This window comes from Chroicocephalus ridibundus, chromosome 2 (assembly GCF_963924245.1).
Source record: "Chroicocephalus ridibundus chromosome 2, bChrRid1.1, whole genome shotgun sequence".
NCBI lineage: Eukaryota > Metazoa > Chordata > Aves > Charadriiformes > Laridae > Chroicocephalus > Chroicocephalus ridibundus.
This window is the reverse complement of record NC_086285.1, coordinates 114158523-114176324: the sequence shown is the minus strand read 5'-3', so window position 1 is coordinate 114176324 and position 17802 is coordinate 114158523. Positions and strand designations below refer to the sequence as shown.

Here is a 17802-nt window from a genome sequence, read left to right as displayed (position 1 = left end):
GGGGGCTGGCGTGACAGGAGACAGTCCTCTCTGTGGGGCCAGCGGGGGATGTGTGTGCATCCTACCTTTCCATGATCTCCTGTCTTCATGGGCTGCAGATTAAGGCACAAATTATACTGCCTAGTTCTTTCCTTTCACCTCTTTTTCCCTTCAATAGTGTCCTGTAGCCTTTGGTTGGGTGGGGACAGCAAGAAGTAATTCTTAAAATATTTACACGGTACTTCAGTTGTGTTATAACTCATGAGAATCCTGGTAAATTCTGGATGCAGGTGCCCGTGTGGAAGTGTGGGTGTACCGTGCAGGCTGGAGGGTGTTGGGGCTTGTTCACACTCTAAACGAGCTGAGCTAGTTTAGGTACTAGAATTAATCAGCGTGTGGCAGTATGTTGTTCCCTAGAGAATAACTTACCCTGTTTCTTGGCAGGATAAAATACCCTGTGTGAAGCTTCCTGATGTTGTGACTAGAAAAAAGGAAAAACTAGCGTGGGTGGATGTAATGTAAGCACACGACCTGGCTATGCACAGAATCCTTAAAGAGTCTGAAAGCTGCAGAAACACGTTTTAAAGCTATGTGGTTTGTGACTGGTCAGCAGCTCTGATAATTAGGATTAATCAGTTATTGTCTTGGGTAAAAAATAATGTTGCTTTTAAGAACTATTCATTCTCCAAAATCGTAATTAACCCACTCTGCTTGCATCTTGCTATCTGCAGCTGTTCTTGCTAGAAGGATATTACAGTGGCAAAACTGGGAAAAACAGCAGTTTTGAAATAGTAGTTTGAAATGTTTCTTTCCAAGTTTTGTTTTCGGTAACTGACATGCCACGTCAGAGAAACTCATTTATCAGCAGCTCAGAATTCTAGGAATTTTAAGGAGCTGGCAGTTGTCCGAAGTAGTTCTCAAGTAGTAATTTAAGACTGAGTAATATTTAAGGTGTGATAGTACATTCATTTTTGTGCATCTTTCAAGCATTTTTTTCTTTTAAGCAAGCTGTGCATCACCCACGTTTATTTTTGAGGAGATTACCTTTACAGTGCATGAGAATTAGTATTTACTGATAATTATACTGCTTCTTTGGCATTAATGGCATGATTAACTTTGACTTGGTTTTGTGATTTATGGATGACTTTAATTTTATGTGGCTGGTATTTGAAACTCTCTGGTTGTAACTGGTATTTTCAGGGTACTTTCAGTATGATGGCAAGTAAAGGCCAGAACAAACTGAGGTCAGTATTTCCTATATAGGTCTTAAATTCTGCTGGACAAACTACAGACTCTAGGGCAGAAAAACAGATGTTACTAGCTCTGTTGATGGTTTATAGAAGCTCAGTCATGCAGGACCCTTGCCCTGTTTGAAGCTACTGAAGTCAGAAAAACCTACTAAAAATGCCTTCCTGGAGAGAGCATCTTTAGGGAGGTGCTTGTTGGGGTTTCTCTAGTTTCTCTTGATGTTTTGATAATAGCCGTAGCCTTCAGTTTGTTGAAATACATGTGTTTCTGTGCAAAGCACATCTTGCTTGTTTGAGTAAATGTTGTCACTAGATTTTGTATATGGTTTTTTTTCAGCCAGCTCTAGTAAGTCAATGATAACACATTTTCTGAGGGTTTTTGACTGTTCATAGTGCACGTATCCTATTTCACGGGCATATGGAGCACAAGTTCTGATAAGGATCTGAGAGCCAAGTCTCTCTGCCCTCATCTTGCTGTCAGGACGTGGCAAGATGTCATCTCTGCTGCCTTCTGTCTGCTACCCTCCTCTTTTTCCTCCTCCAGCCATGCACTGGATCGCACGAGGGAGCAGGCCAGTAGCTTGGGACTTATGCTGGGCGTTGTGCTCCTCAGCTGTTACATAGCTCGTTTTCTTGTGCCATGCATGCAATATGTTGAATTGAGGGTGAGACACCGCACTGAGGGAGAAACTGCTTAGTTCCCAGTCTCATGCTGAGGAAGTGGGAGATGGAGACAGCTTCCACCTTTTTGGTCATTTGCCTGGTAAATCTGTGCCTAGTCTCTTCCATCCGAGTCGCTGATAACCCCACAAGTGTGTGTAGGTGCTTTATGAGAACCACCCACTGACATTTCCGTACAAGCTGTGCAAGATGCGTATGCCAAGTAGCAGATGCAGAGGGGAAGAGAAAGCGGAGACTGAGTGTGCTGGGTTTCATGTTTCTTTAAAAGAGGTAACTTTAAATATTTGTGTATAGCAAGCCAAGCAAGTAAACGTTACATTGCTCTTAAATCTTTTTATTAGTTAATCTATCAAGAGTTGAAAGCAGCTGTTCCAGATGAGTGGTCACTCACTGATGATGAATGGTTTAACTCACATGGGAAGGCAGTAAAGTCTCACACAGTGTAAACATCTGTAAAAGTAACATAGACTTCTGCTTTTATCTTGCCTCCTCTCTTGGGGAACTCGAGAGAAATAAAATTGGGTTTCAGTATTATTGTCTTTTTTTTAATATGACTAACAATATTCTTTGTTTCTTTGCCTAGGGTATTTACGTAAGGGATGCACCTTTGAAGGACATAAAAGTGTTCAACGTTCGCCGATTTGTAGCTCTTTTTAGTGTGGTGAATGCCACGAAGCGGGACGCTGGCAACTATCGCTGCATGATTCGAACAGAAGGAGGAGTTGGTGTATCAAACTATGCAGAACTGATAGTCAAAGGTATTTCACAATAAAAAAAAGAAGTATTTGCATGCTCAGTGTATGGAATAAGGACCTGCAATTGCTAATTCAGTAAGAATGTCACCCATAACCTGTTCAAGTCGATAAGAGGTTCAATAAATAGACTCTGTTTGTGTCAATCTTAAGAGCCTATCCAGCTGTAACAAGAGAATGACAGAAGAAGCCAGGGCTAATGAACTAGTTACTTGTTTATTGTTGTTTTAAATATTTCTCCAAAATGCACTGTTTAGAACTGTATGTCTTTAAGAGTATATTTACAAGATTTTTTTTTTACGGTATGAACTTATGTTCATATGGCTATTTACTTCCTTTATGGAGATTGCATTCTAAAAATACATTTACTGCAAAATATGAAAGATTCACATTAAAACGAACACATAAAATACACATATTCCAACATACAGAGGGATGTTTTTAAAAACAGCAGGAAACACTTAAATGTAAATAGAATGCATACAGTTATGTCCATCCTTATTATAGAAAACTGCACTAAAACAATTTTTTAACCTACAGTATATTTAAATTGCATTTTGATTGCTTCTTACTTTTATACTAGTATTTTGGAGGAACAAAATGTTATTTTTGTTCTTTCAGAATCAAAACCAGATTCTGTAGCACCGAAGGTGTGGAGACACATTATTATGTTACAGGTCTTCACCTTCGGGTCCATTCTGTGCCTAACAAACAAGAAGTGAGATGAAGGTCTAAAGGCTCTTTTCTCTTCTTCCTGAAAACAGTTTGATCCAAGTTGGGAAGGAGTGAACGAGTGCCCTAAAACTAAATCCACCACCAGTGTGGAATTTTCCTCTGGGAATTAGGAAGGACACACTTGCATCTATTACGCATCCTCTGATTTTAGAAACAGTGCTCTTCGTTGGATAGGACTCTTTTTTTCTTTTGTGGATAGCATTCAGATTATCATGGATGATATTATTATAATTAAATAAACATATTAGAATGAAATAAACTTATAGGGTAAGGAGTAACAGGTTCAAGAAGCTGATCTTTGTGTAGTACCTTCTTGTCACTCTGCTTTCGAAATTCTGCTCTAGGTTTTATCTTTTGGGTTAAGATACAAATTAACATTCCTTACGACTTAGTCATCTAATTAAAAAATCAGTACCTATTGCAGTATAAGAGCTTGTACAGTTCTGGTTGCAGACAGCAGATTGTATAAGGGGCTTTGTTATTAGTTGATCTGGGATTTGCTCTTTTCTTTCTCCTAACTCTTTAATTATTTTGTATATTTATAAACCTATATGGGATTTCTCAGGACTTTTTAAAGATTGATCCTTTTCCTAAAGGCAACTTATGTGTAGGGCAATAAGCAAGGTGTGGGATAACTGTTATATCTGAAAATGTAGCATGGATGTTGTTTCTGTCAGTATAGAAAGCACGTGTATGAGAAGCTAGCAGTAAAGGAGGGGTTTGAAGGACAGGAGCCACAGAGGCATAAGTAAAGAATCAGGCCAAGACGTTAAAAAAGCAAAGCAAAAGTTTTTGGGGAAAAAAAGATGAGACAAAGAGAGAACAATAGAGTTTACATTAAGAAGACATATAAGAAGGTTAGCAGTTAGGCTGTAGATAAGGATGAGTTTTTTGAATTAAATAAAAATTGAGGGGGATATTTAAGAAGAAAATGAGGAGTGGAATAATGGAGAGGTGATATGGTTAGCGCAGTTTTTGTGAGATGAGCAGGGATTGATTGTTGAGGAAGGAAGTTGGGCTACGGGTTAGACTGCGGAATAAAAGGTTACCAGTAGAAGAACGAGCCATTTTCCAAAAGTAAGAATATGGCTTCAGTGGATGTGTTTTAGAGAAAATGGAGAGAAGCAGGACAAGACAACAAAGGATGAGTTTGTGAATAACCAGTGTATGAAGATAACATAACTAAACAAATTGTAGTATGAAAACTTAGATGAGCTGTTTGAAGACGAAGATAGAAACAAATGGAGAAGGTGGGATGAGAATATAAGGCATGGTGGAAAAAGTGAAGTTATTTCAGTTCAAGCAAAGATAGCATGAAAAGGAAATAAAAGGAGTGGCCAAAAAGGAAATGTATGGAAGTCAGCAAAGAGCAAGGAAGGGTGAAGTATGAACCCCAACAGGAATGATGAAGCATCTTTTAGACCTAATATCAGTAGAAACAAGGAAGAACGGAGACTGCCTGAAGGGAGACAGATGGAAGATTGACTGCATCAGTAACAGGAGGTACAGAAAGCCAAAGAAGTTAGATTTTTTTCAAATTATTTGATTTAGGGTGTTTTAATTTATTAGTGCTCCATTTGCAGTGCAGTAGACAAAATTATGAAGCGTATCATTAAAGCATTTGTGCTTACCCACATTCTTTCAGAAAATTTGCAATGGGTGCTGTGAACAAGCGTATAGCCTTCGGGTATAATCCCATTAACTACTTGTAGAGTGGCAAAGTAATTATGGTAATCCCTGTTGCCTGTACTGAAGCTTTTATGAGACCACCTGCAGGTCATTCCTTCTGACCTAAAAAGACCCGTTTTAAACATTGTGCTGTAAAACCTTAGATGACTGTACTGAAATAGCAGCATTAGGGGCTAATTAGTAAATATATTTTCTTATTGAAGGCATATAATTAAGAAATTGTATTTCCTAATTTTTTCAGCAGCTTTTCTGCAATGTTAGTTAGCAGAATTCAGAGATAATGGATTGATTTCAGTGCAGCTATGTCTTTTTTTTTAATCCATTACAGTCGATAAATCATGAAAAAATGTACATTTACCCATATTGCATGTAATGCTTAGTATACTTGGGAATTACTGATGGGTTAATAACAGCATGTGTAGAAACAGTGGTGTAATTACTCCCCACTTTTTGTTGGAAACAATGACTCTAATTCTCTTCTCATTTATGCTGGTGTAACTAAGATGACTTTAGAGGAATTTCCCTGGAATTACATTGCCAGGGTGACAGGAGAGTCAAACCTAGCATTTTTAAGTTAAAGAGAGTCAGTTCTTCACCTAGCGTTTGTAAGTTAGAGTCAGTTCTTCACATTTATCGTGCTCTGTTTCATTCTGGTTAGTGAAATTGTAACTCAGCCTGCAAATAAGTAAATCCTGCACTGGAGTTGGAATTTTTTTCAAAATGTCTTTGGTTTTAAGTAGGCACATTTGCACAGTAGTGTGGGTTACAACTCTGTACAATGTTCCTTCTACTTCATTCTAGATGTAGTTTCACTAAATAGGAACTTAGGCTAAGTAGATTCCAGTTACTTTCTTATGTAAACCTCTTTAAGGTTTGTAGTGGCGTGATGTTGTGTGGCACTGGAGACCAAGGACCAGAACTTTCGAAGTCAGCAGAAGGGCTGGTAGTGCCAGGTGCTGCAATCCAAACCTGAAATCACACAGGAATAGGAATCAAACTTTGAGGAAAGATATGAAAGAAAATGTCAAATATCTTCTTTTCTTTTACCTAAGCAGTTATGGTTATAGCAAGGTTTAATCTGTATGGGGGGGGGAAGCAATTAAAGAGCTGTCAGTTAATCCCACGTTATCTTATTAAAGAACTGTAAACATGAATATTGTCTAGTTAATAAGCAAAAAGCCTGTCAGTGAACAATTAGGCTGGCCTTGAACAAGAAGGAAAAAAAGAAGGTTTTTTGAAAACTTGTTAGTGTTATCTTATATGCCTTTTAGAGGACAGTGAAATAAAGTATTGATTGTTCTATTTAAATAAATCCTGAAGGGGAGGTTTTCAATTTACCCAATTGTTTGTTCTGATAGGAAAGGCTGAAAAGACAAGTGCCTTGTCATTGTGTGTGCTCAAACTACACAGTATCCTCATCTAAGTTTGTCAGAGAATTGGATTGAAATGTCACTTTATCTAATGGGAGACATGAAATTGGCCTTGTCAGATCACCCACTTATTGTAAAAAACAGCAGTTCGTATTTAGTAGGTGACATAAAAGTAATCAAACATTGAGCAAAAGGAAAATAGTAGGGTGGAATTGATTAAATGTATTTGGTGAAGTAAATTAGACTTCTACATACAGTCCCTAGGTTAAATTTTTCTAATAGTGGATAGATCCAACACAGATTAGATTTAAGAGAACAGAATGAGCCCGTCTGAGCAGACATCAGATTATTACAGAGTTCAGACTGCTTATTGAGTTCAAACAAGGTAAACCTAGGTGTCAGATTGGTTAAAAGGAGTTTTGTTAGGTTTTTAAGTGTGGGTATAGAAAGGTAGCCATCTGTAATGCTCGCAGCTTAAATGTCTGCATCTTTCCAAATGGAAGATATAACACCGAGAACAGAACCAAACCTCTTCTGGGGCTCTAGAGGAAAGAATTTATTCTGGAGGGAAAAATCATTATGAGACCAAGACCCAGTAAGAAAATACTCTGCCAAGTAGCCTTTCATGCTGGATCCATCTGTTGATACCCTTTTTTACAAACAGTGGTGGTATTAGGACTTATTTTTATGGTTGCCTGAAAATTCCTTTCATGAAGTCCTACTTTCGGACGCTAATATTTTGGCAAACTGACTTCAGGCTGGTATTTTGTAGTGCAGTTGTGTCCCTTAGCCTGAAGATTTTGAGAAAACCTCTAGCCAAAACAGTTGAGATGGTTTAGCCATCTTAGCAAACCATCCCATAGGAAAGCGCTGAAGACTCTGGGCTTTGAAGGAGGAACTTTTTTTCAGATTATGTCAAGAATACTGTTTTTCTGTTCCTGTGAATATCTGTCTTCAAGTACAGTCAATTTACAAGCTACTAAATAAAACCCACCAAGACCCCTGTTCTGATACGTACAATGTAAACTTCTCGGAGTTAAGCTATCAAATTCCCCCCAAACTCTAGATACAGTGAACAGAATTTAAATGCAAGTACTGATCTGAGCTCCTCTGGGACAGACTGGATCCAGGCACAGGAATTAAAAGCTGTGAGCTTACCGTTCCTTTTCTTTTAGTGTACAGCCCTCCGCCTCACTGAGCCCTTGTACCGTGAGGGTAAAATGGTGAGATGCATCATGTGGATAGCAAGGGATGGAAGAGCAAGTGACTTCATACTTGGATGAGGTTGTTAGTGTTGGGACTGAAAGGTATGGCAAACTGCTGGGGGGTGTTTTGAAATGAGAGGGCAGGAGGTAGGTGAAAATTTGGACTATGCAAACACTAAAAACTAGGGAGCAAGACAACAAAGGGTGGAAGATAAACATACGTACATGCATATGCAAAAGTATGTATGTGTGTATATACATATATATGTATGTAGGGGATGAGGATGGGGGCTGAGGCTAGTGGAAAAGGGAACTGTCTGGAAAGGAGAACTGCCTGGTACACGAGGGGAGAGGAGAAGTAGATGCTAGGGAGAAGCACGGTTAGAAGAACAGCAGCAGACTGGAAGGCATGGAAAAGACCAGGCACAGAGATTGTAGGTGCAACCTGGGGTAAAAAAACCCCAAACCTGAGGTGGAAATTTAGTGATGTTTGGAATGTGGAGAAGGTGACCATAGTGTGGGGAGGAAGCAAAAGCTGAGCAAAGCTGAGAATGGGAAGGATAGATGGCTTAGACCACTTAGGTAAGCGGATGAGGATGGAGCAAGAGCAATGCAGGCTGAGGTGCCGCCGTTTAAAAGAGAGTTGGCAAGTCAGAGCAGTTGGGTTTGGGAGGAATCATACTGGGGGAAGGGAAGAGTTTGTGCCTAGTTAGGGATGGGTGTACAGTACTACAGTAAGACTATTACTACTACCACAGAGTTTATTAGGATATTTACTAATGTCCAACTAATTAATTGTTCCTGCGTAGGCTTATCAGTGTACGGTACAAGGACACTTGTTTTTCTGTAAAGTTTCAAAATACATATAAAATACGACAATGACATTTTTCTTAAATGATGGATTTACAAGTAATTTTAAGGACATTAGGATACTGGGTCAGGTCAAGTTTTCACCCTGAACAGTATCAGTAAAGCAATAGTGTAAAATCAGCTCACATGTTATGCATCATACTGTTTAGAGGTATTGTTTAATTAAATAATTAAATGCTTTGGCAGGAATTATTTAAAGACTTTTTTGGGAAAAGTATTGCATGAAGAACTGTGATGTTCCAAAATCATTGCCATGTCTTTTGTTAACAGTGGGGATATTTGTTGGCCCTTCACCCACAGTTAAAGGTTGCAAAATGGCACCACTCTCCACTGTTTCCAAAGAGATAGAATCATTTGCATGTTCAGAAGAGGAGCGTGATAATATATATCTATGCATAAAAAAAAAAGAAAGAAAGGAAAATGGAAGAAAAAAATTCTTTAACCTGTTTAGTTGACTTCAAGACTATAAAATTATAATGATTTGATTAGCTTTATAATAATTAAGAAGTTATTAATGTGGACGTAACATCAGAGATTGTTGATACATTATTTTTATCACTTCACCTACTCATGATGTGCTGAACAGTATCATGTGGGAATATCGTGGCATTCTCTTTCTAACAGTTACTATTTAGCTGAAAAAAATTAGCTCGCAGGATAAATGTTTCTTCCTTGATCCCCCACAAATGTAGCATTGCTCCATTCTCTCACTCTCCGCAAAAGAAGAATCAAAAAATTTTATTGTTACTATTGAAGTAGATTGTTTCATTTTTCAAGTTAGCTGTTCTGAGACACAGATAAGAAATGTCTATTTTTTGTGTTCTATAACTAACTTAAATCTCAGAGATTTACATTATCTCTACTGGCATCTCTGTGTGATGTCTTTCACCTCCCTATTTAAATTTTAAAAGAACTGCAAAAGATAAAGATGTTAAGATCTTGTAGAAAATGTTTGGAAACTATTTTCTTTCCATACAGGATTATGCCCATCGCCATTTGTCAAGAAGTAGTCAGCTGTCTGTCCAAAGTCTAAAAAGCATTAAATTTGAAATTATGGATAAACTTACCTTAGGTTTTTTTTGAGTTAATATGCTATTTTAAAAGCCTGTCTTTAAAGGGTTTCACAGTACTTGAATAGCTCTGTTTACTTCTGTTTCAAGAGAGATCTCCAGGGAAAAACTCCTCTTTGAGCTAAACCATCATACTAAACAGCCACTGCTACAAACTTGTTTCTGCAATCAGTTGAAATTCCTTCCTTGAATGTACACAGCTGTAAAATCACAGGTCTATAATACCATTTTCATAGAGGTGTTAATCGGAAAATAATTTGCATAGTATTTATTTGAGACTACCCAAGTGGCCACCAGTAAACCTGCTTTTAGTGAAAGATGGTGCTGCAGCCTGGTACTTACCCGATTAAGTGATTCAAACTCCTCAAGATCCTAAAAAGATTAGATCATTCTGCCTAAGGGAGGAATAAATGAATAAGTCAGAAGAACAACTTTCATACCTTAGTCATGAAATCGGCTCATTGTATTTGGTAGTATACTGTGTGTATTAAAGTGTCTGCTTAACTCCGGGTCTCAGGTTTTTAACGAGTCACTTAATAATGAGCGTCATATTTGTAATGCAAGGTTCATTTTATGTAACCTCGATCTCTGGTAAGAAGACTACTTTTAGTATTAAACTACGTTACTAGTATTAAACTGCAGTGTATGCAGGCTTTGCTGAAATCATGCAGCTTGCATTAACCTTTTGCACTTTGGTCACAAAGGAATGAAAAATATGCCCCAAGGGATAAAAAGACAATAAAATACTGTCTATTTCAAGTACTTGTAATAGTTGGAATGAATTGGTGTAACCACTAACCTTAGTGACCTAACTCCTGAGTTCGCATTTTGAATGGCACTTCAACAGCCTTTGGTAGCATTTGAAACTTGAAAGTAATTAACTGTTCTTTCAGCATGGCTAAGTAAATGCCTTAGGATGCTCTATAAAAGTTCCATTTCATGTCTTGGTTCACAAAACAGCCTAATGATTTAAATTGATGCTAAATCATTTTGAGTCATCAGAACTGTTTCCAGACATGCTATCGCTGTATGAAGCCATAGTTTATATACTTCAGGAACAATAATTTCAATAAAACTGCAGTATGTGTCTAACCGAAAGATTACATCGGTTTGCCATATATTGCTACTGACATGTAACAGTGTTTTCCCTAGTGATTTGAAAATGTAAACAATATTCTTTTCTTTATGTACTGGAATCTGCCACAATATATGAAGTTATTTTGATGTCTATTGCAATCAGTAATAATTAGCAGACATCTTTGGAAACATTCTGGATTGGTGCCCACTGTATCATGTTCCTCATGATGGTAATCAATTAGTGTTGTTAAGATGAAAATATGTAACGATGATGCCTATGTTTGCTGTTTTGTGATGTCATATTTCAGCAATTGCTAACAGATTGCACAGACTGAAGCTTACGTACAAGTGTACAGTTGTCGCGGGCAGAGTGATTAACTTCACTTGTAAGAGAGTAGTGAAATGTTTATTAACATAAAACAGTGATTTAACAAAGTTAGTAGTGAATGCGACAGTGTTTTACGAGATTCGATGCCAGGGTACACTTGATTATTTACTGCATAGAGGCCAGAGTCAGACAAGCTCTCAGGGGGACCCTCCCGTTGAGTCACGAGGTTCAGAAAGGCCCCCCTTGCTTTCTAAACTCGGTCTCAGAGAGGAGTCTAGGTGCAGCTGGATCCAATCCTAGTCCCAGACTTGGTCAACGGTTTATGTCTAAAGGATTATATATGCGCAATCAATCCTTATGTCACTTAGCTAAGATTTCAAAGTTTAGCATGCTATTAGTCACTTACCGAGAATCTGTTGTGGCAAGGGACCTCTCAGCCTCAAGGAGCAGAACCTTAAGCGAGCATCCCCACTCAAGGGGAGATCCTGTCGTGCAGCCCGCTGCCGTGCAGGAGAGCTCAAAGGGCTCTTGGGCTGTCCGCTATTTATGGAGTAAGATAATGGACCTATAGTCATATTCGCATGGGAACAAGATACCTGGGTTCCCACTCCAGACGGTGTTTTGGTTATGTTGCCAGCCATCCCCCACAGTTCAAGTGCGACTCATAACAACTGCCGCTGATGGCCATGGCTTGAGCAGGAGCCCCGGGGGGAAAGGGGGAAAAGGGAGAGCACACCGCCACAACAGTGCTAATGAGAGACACTATCTATCTGAAGCATAGCTAATCTTCAGTGTCCTTAGTGCTCTGCAGGTTCACTACTCTTTCTCTAAATGAAAAAAGGCAGCATAATGTAGGATAATTACATGTTTATTAAAATAGAAATTCTACTATTTCTCAGGAAATATTAATACTTATTTTCAGAGTTTTTTTCTCCCTTGTGCTTCATTCTTTAATGTTCTTTGCTTTAACTCTGACTTTGAAGTCCTTGAGAAAATGATGAAATATATAAATTCAGCTTCTTTTCTGTTTCCCTGCCTATATCTCAACACGTTGGAAAATGGTTAGCAGAAAAGGATAAATCTGAATTTACAGCTTAGGGAAGACAGATGTTCTATGTTCATTACGTATTCTGTGTAACCTTAAGAAGGTGGCAGTGTTTGCTGATAGATATGTTAAGAATATTGGATCAAACGGTGCCTTATTACAGCAGCCTGGTTTCATTCTACTTGAATATATTTAACCAATGGGAAGGTAAATTTTATGCAGATGTGATGCAGGAAAGAGCAGAGTAATTTCCTGGTTAATCGATTGGAAAAAAATGAATTTGTTATTTACCTTTAAAAAGAGACGATGTCTGCAAATTTTTTTGCAGTCTAATTTAAAATGAGATGTCCATCATGTAATAAATAAAAGTTTGTTTAAAATTTTACTCACTTTTAAAACCTTTAGAATGCAGATCTATCAGGAGATCACACACATACTTGCTCTGTGAGACAAAGTACAGCTCTGTTTGGTAGTTAGTGAAAATAAACCATTACATGAAATAGTGTCAAAGTCATAGCAAAGACACAGGAATTCCCCCAGCTCTCAGTTAGAATCTCTTTCTCTTTAACCAGGATGTAGGACTTGAAAAAATACTATATTTATTCTGCTTACACAGAAGTCTGAAAGTCTGAAGGCTGAGTAGTACAGTCCATAAGAAATAATGAATAAAAAATTCATTTTGGTTTCACGCAGAAATCACTGTTCTGGCTATGTCTAGGAACAATACAATTCTACAATATCAATTTTAGCATTAAAATGTTAGTTTTGCTAGGATTTATATTTATGTCCAGTAAGAACTGTATTTTGGTAAGAAAACCTGAGATCATCTTTCTTTTTAAATTGGAAGTTGAAAATTGCCACGTAATGTCTAGTGAATAGGATTGCAGTTGCATCTGCTTTGTAGTTACATGGTATCAAACAAAGCTTCATGTTAAAATCTCCACACGCACACGCAAAAGTTTGCGTATTGCAGTTTACTGGAAATAAGCTAATCTGTCGTGATAATTTGTTCACATCCATATTTTTATGCAATCTTCATCTCTAATATAGTACAAACCCCATTGTTTATTTGAATGTTTTAGAAGCAGAAAAAATGCCAGTATAATGATTGCTGCTTTTTGTAACTTATTGTGCTTCAGAGCCACCAGTTCCCATTGCTCCACCCCAGCTGTCCTCAGTTGGCGCAACTTACCTGTGGATACAGCTGAATGCCAATTCCATCAATGGGGATGGACCCATCATTCAAAGGGAAGTTGAGTATCGAACTTCAAGTGGAAGCTGGTATGACATACAACCCGTGGACTCCACAAGCTATAAGATTGGGCACCTGGATCCTGACACAGAATATGAAATCAGCGTATTACTTACAAGACCAGGTGAAGGAGGAACTGGATCTCCTGGCCCAGCTCTCAAAACAAGAACAAAATGTGCTGGTGAGTAGTCAAAAGTAATTGGAAAATTGTAACTTCCATTTTCAACCCTAGAAAGATGCTTATTTCACCAGCAATTTTTACCGTCTGCTTTAAACCAGCATGCTGCTGGAATTAAGACTGAATGCTTTTAAGTATAAGCTATTTGCATTTGCCAGCTACGATGACCTTGAAACGAATGTTCAGTGCCACTGTAGATTGCAGATGATCATACCTGTGCATGCCTTAAAGTGGTCAGTGTAGAGTGCTGTATAAATAAACAAACAATTTTTTAGTGTCAGGTATGCACAAAGGTCTCTCCATTTCGTTACCCCCCTTTCTTGCCAGTGTATGTTTGGGTGTCAGGTTAGTTCACCCTTTTTTTATTTTTATTTTTTTTCTGTTTTTTGGTTTGGTTTTTTTGGCTAGTATCCCAAGCTTGATAAGAACTTTGTTTTGGATAAAGTTTCTTTTTTGCTTTTTTCAATCTCAAGTATGTCAGACTTGTAGATAAAGGGGAAGGAGATCCTGTGTAATGGCAAAAGTATACACAGTTAAGTCTCCATTAGCAGATGAGATTTAGCAAAGGACTGCTTTCTTGAGTGACTGGTAGCATGTCTTTTCATTAAATGAGGCAGTGTGATTTCTAGTGCTGTGTAGCAGTCTTGGCTCCTGTTTTGGATGTTATAATTAATAGTGCTGACCTCTGACTGTAAGAAGATACAAAGTAGACCTATTATACAAAAGCAATTGTACAGTAATTTTCAGGAAGAGTGGCAGTGATATTAATTTGGGATTCAGCTGCTCAGGAAATAATAGAGTATACTGTGACCTGGAATTTTTTTTGGTCATTAGGATTTTCCCCCAGTATTTCGAATCTTCTTTCTGCTGCTGTAAAGTTGGTGGAAGATAGGCAGAAGCATTACCTAGGGGAAACGGCACTAACCAAATGGTATTAGGTTGTTGATCCTAATCCTTTAAAGAATGGCTTAATATTATTTGTCTTTTTAACAGAAAAAATTACATACTTCAACAGCAATAATGATGTATTTCCATTGCATATGAAAGTAAAGAGACTTTTTGTAAAGTCACCTGGCCACCTGTCAGTGGCTAAATGGCATTTCAGTTGAACTGATGGGTGTGATGTCAAACATAGAATGAGATATAGTTGCTCTCAAGAATCCCAGCGTTATGTTTTGAAGAAGCAAGCTTATACAAGTAGTCACTCTTTGGTGGTATATGTGGGGTTTTTTTCTTCTTCCTCTCATTATTGGACAGAAGTATTTAATGAAAAATACCAAAAAGCCATGCAGTTAAGTTATAGTACTAGTTAAGTAGTTAGTATTTGTAAGATTTTCTTTATTAGACTAAGATAACTTCAGCTTAGTCAAAAGTGAAGCATAAAAATTAATTAAGAGTTACCTTCAGGAGGGTTTCTGGGTCACTGTGCCTTTAATAATAATGTAAAATTATCTGTTTAGACAAAGTATGTATCAAATACAAGTGTATTGTGTATTAAATACTAGTATGTATTTAATACACAAGTACATCAGTTATTTTAACATAAAAATGTTTTTTCTCGTAGTTTGATCATCTGCTTATATGATTAGATAACGTAACTTTGGGTGCTGTGTGAGTGAGGCTGTCTGTACTAAAGGGTTAGAGAGTCTGGTGGGTTGATGCCAGCCAGCAGCCAAGTAGAATCGTAGTACCTGCACGGCTGCTCCTCGGTCACCTCTGCCACGGGACAGGGAGAAAATAGGAGGAAGGCAAGAAGACTCATGGACTGAGATTAAGACAGTTTAGTAGGTGAAGCAAAAGCTGCACTCACAAGCCAAGCAAAATAAGAAATTAATTCAATATTTCACATCGGCAGGCAGATGTTTAGCCGCTTCCTGGGAAGCAGGGCCTCGGCACACATAATGGTTTCTTGAGAAGACAAGTTCCATAACAACAAACATCTCCCCTTCCTCCTCCTTTCCTTGAGCTTTGATTGCTGCCCATGACATCGTACGGTATGGAATATCCCTTTGGTCACGTGGAGTCAGCTGTCCCAGCTGTGTCCTTTCCCAGCCTTTTGTCCACCTCCAGTCTACTTGCCGGGGGGGCAGAGTGGGAAAAAGAGGAAGCCTTGAGGTGGTGCAATGTTCAAAATACTGGTGTGTTATCAGCCTTGTTTTAATCACAAATCCAAAACAGAGCACTGTACAGGCTGCTAAGAAGGAAATAACTCCATCCCAGCCAGACCCAGTAGAGAGAGAAATCCTGAATTTTAGTTATATTTAAGAACATCGTATGCTTTCTGGTCTTTCCAATGGTATGTACTGTGGAGTGTTAAAACATGCATTCAGTCTCATAAACTGCTATGTACTGGAAGTATTTTATTACCTGGTAACATCTTGTAATACATCAGCATTATTTGTGTTTTCATTAAGCTAAACAGTAACTCTCTTAAATTAAAAGCAGAAAGTGAAGGCTGACTGAAAAATTTAAATTGAATGATGATATTAAATCTGTCTCTACAAATTGGCATTTTTATAGCAGAAGATCCTGCTTTGAAGGTGTAGTGGTTATTGGTTAACTGTTAGCAAGTGACATGCTAATAACTGGCCCAAGGGCTTAAAAGGAGATGCTGATAAACTAATGACGGTATAATTAAGCTGGGTAGGAGTAAAATAATGCCAGTCTCCAAAGCACACCATAGAATTAATAAACCAAGAGTCTTTAAGAGAAGAGTCATTGCACCTTTTTAATTACTGTGATAATTGTATGCTGCTTGCCTGTTCCCTAGGGGTCTAGTGAACCACTCGGAGACTTGAAGCAGTACGCTAGACGTTCAATAATCTTAATAGTTCTCCAAAGCACTTGAAATATGTTTTCATTTTAGCAAAATGAGATTTCAGAGGCTTGTAATAGACAAGTCCTATCTGTAACTTTAGTAAATAAAAGCATCTATAATTAGAATGCAAAGAAAAAATAATCTCTCCAGACTTGGCTGCATCACCCTCAGTGGAGCAGTTACGTACTTTATAAAGTGTTTTGCTTCCTTTAGATGAAATGTAATATAAATGTAAGTGCTCTTTCAGTGTAGTGTTCAGGAAGGCTGAGGAATTACGTTCAGGTCTGGATTAGATTTAACCTAGAACATGGAGTTCAGGTTTGAAAAAGAGGGTTTTAATGGATTTTGGCCATTGTGAACCACATTTGAGTCAGAAAAAAGGGTTTTTCTTGTTTCAAGGTCTGAAGTGGAGGCCTCCTCAGGTTGTCTGGAATTTGAATCACCAGTTGCCGTGCTCAAAGCTCCCTCTTCTCACAGCTGTCCCATATGGTGTTGGAACCTGGAATAGTGCTGCCATTTAAAATAAAAGGGAGGTGGAGAGAAATGGGGAAAAAAATCCATCAGGAGATATGTGACAGAACATTTCTATTATACAATATATCTCAAATTACTCTGATGTACATTTTCACTCTGGTAAAGTTTTAAAATAAGAATTCCAGAGTACTCACCCACAATTAGAGTTATTTAGGGGCAGGATATCAGAATCCTTCACGCTTCAGACACCGTTATTTGAGGAATAAGAGCCTCACAGTGAGGCAGTGCCCCACTTAAAACAGTCTCCTGGAGAATCTGGAATTGCTAAATGAGCTCCTACAAATTTTTTTGCTATGGTCTCTCTATTATGAAACTTTATTTCTAAACAATGTTGTTCCTTGAATCTGCCAGTGAACAAATTGTCATGGTTTAACCAGCTGTTAGCAAGAAAGTTAACTCCAACTCAGCTGAAACCAGGACACAGGTATAGCTTCAAGCCAGCTACCTTAGGAAGAAAGAGTAAAATAAAATCCTCTCTCCTGCTAAGGGAGGAGATTTTTAAGGCCGCCTAGGGAAAATCGTGTCCTTTTTCTCGTCATGTTTCTTTTTTGGCTGTGGCATTTGGAATAATCCTAGAAAATTACTATTTTTTCCTTTCCTGAACCAGAAAACTACTGGAATTTAAGAAAATAAAAAAAATAAATAAGATGACTGCCATAAAAAAAACCTTCTGATGGTCTATCCACAAATTGTGGCGCTTTTTTTAGTAGTCAGAACTCTACTTCTCTATGCTAAGACCTGATTAATGCCCTGGAGTATTTGCAAAAACAGTCACTGACAATTTAATCAATAATTTTCCAGGCAGAGAGTTCACACATTCCTCATACAAGGAAGTAACAGGAATGTTTTAATTAACATAGTTCATTTTGCTGTCTCTTCTACGCCATCACCTGAGCTTGTCAGGAGGAAAGCCGTTACTCCCAGTACAATTGAGCTCTTGAATCAGTGCTGCAGGTTAGTTGTAAACTGTCT

At 38.1% G+C, this 17802-nt stretch overlaps 1 protein-coding gene across 11 annotated transcripts in view; it reads left to right on the top strand.

Moving 5' to 3' along the window:
• PTPRM (protein tyrosine phosphatase receptor type M) overlaps positions 1-17802 on the top strand; it is a 481345-nt gene that overhangs the window by 184930 nt on the left and 278613 nt on the right. For all 11 annotated transcript variants that reach the window (XM_063326582.1, XM_063326581.1, XM_063326579.1 and 8 more), the window contains exons 6-7: positions 2491-2665; positions 13188-13481. In XM_063326582.1, coding sequence (XP_063182652.1) covers positions 2491-2665; positions 13188-13481 — 469 coding nt within the window. The remainder of the gene's footprint in view (positions 1-2490; positions 2666-13187; positions 13482-17802) is intronic.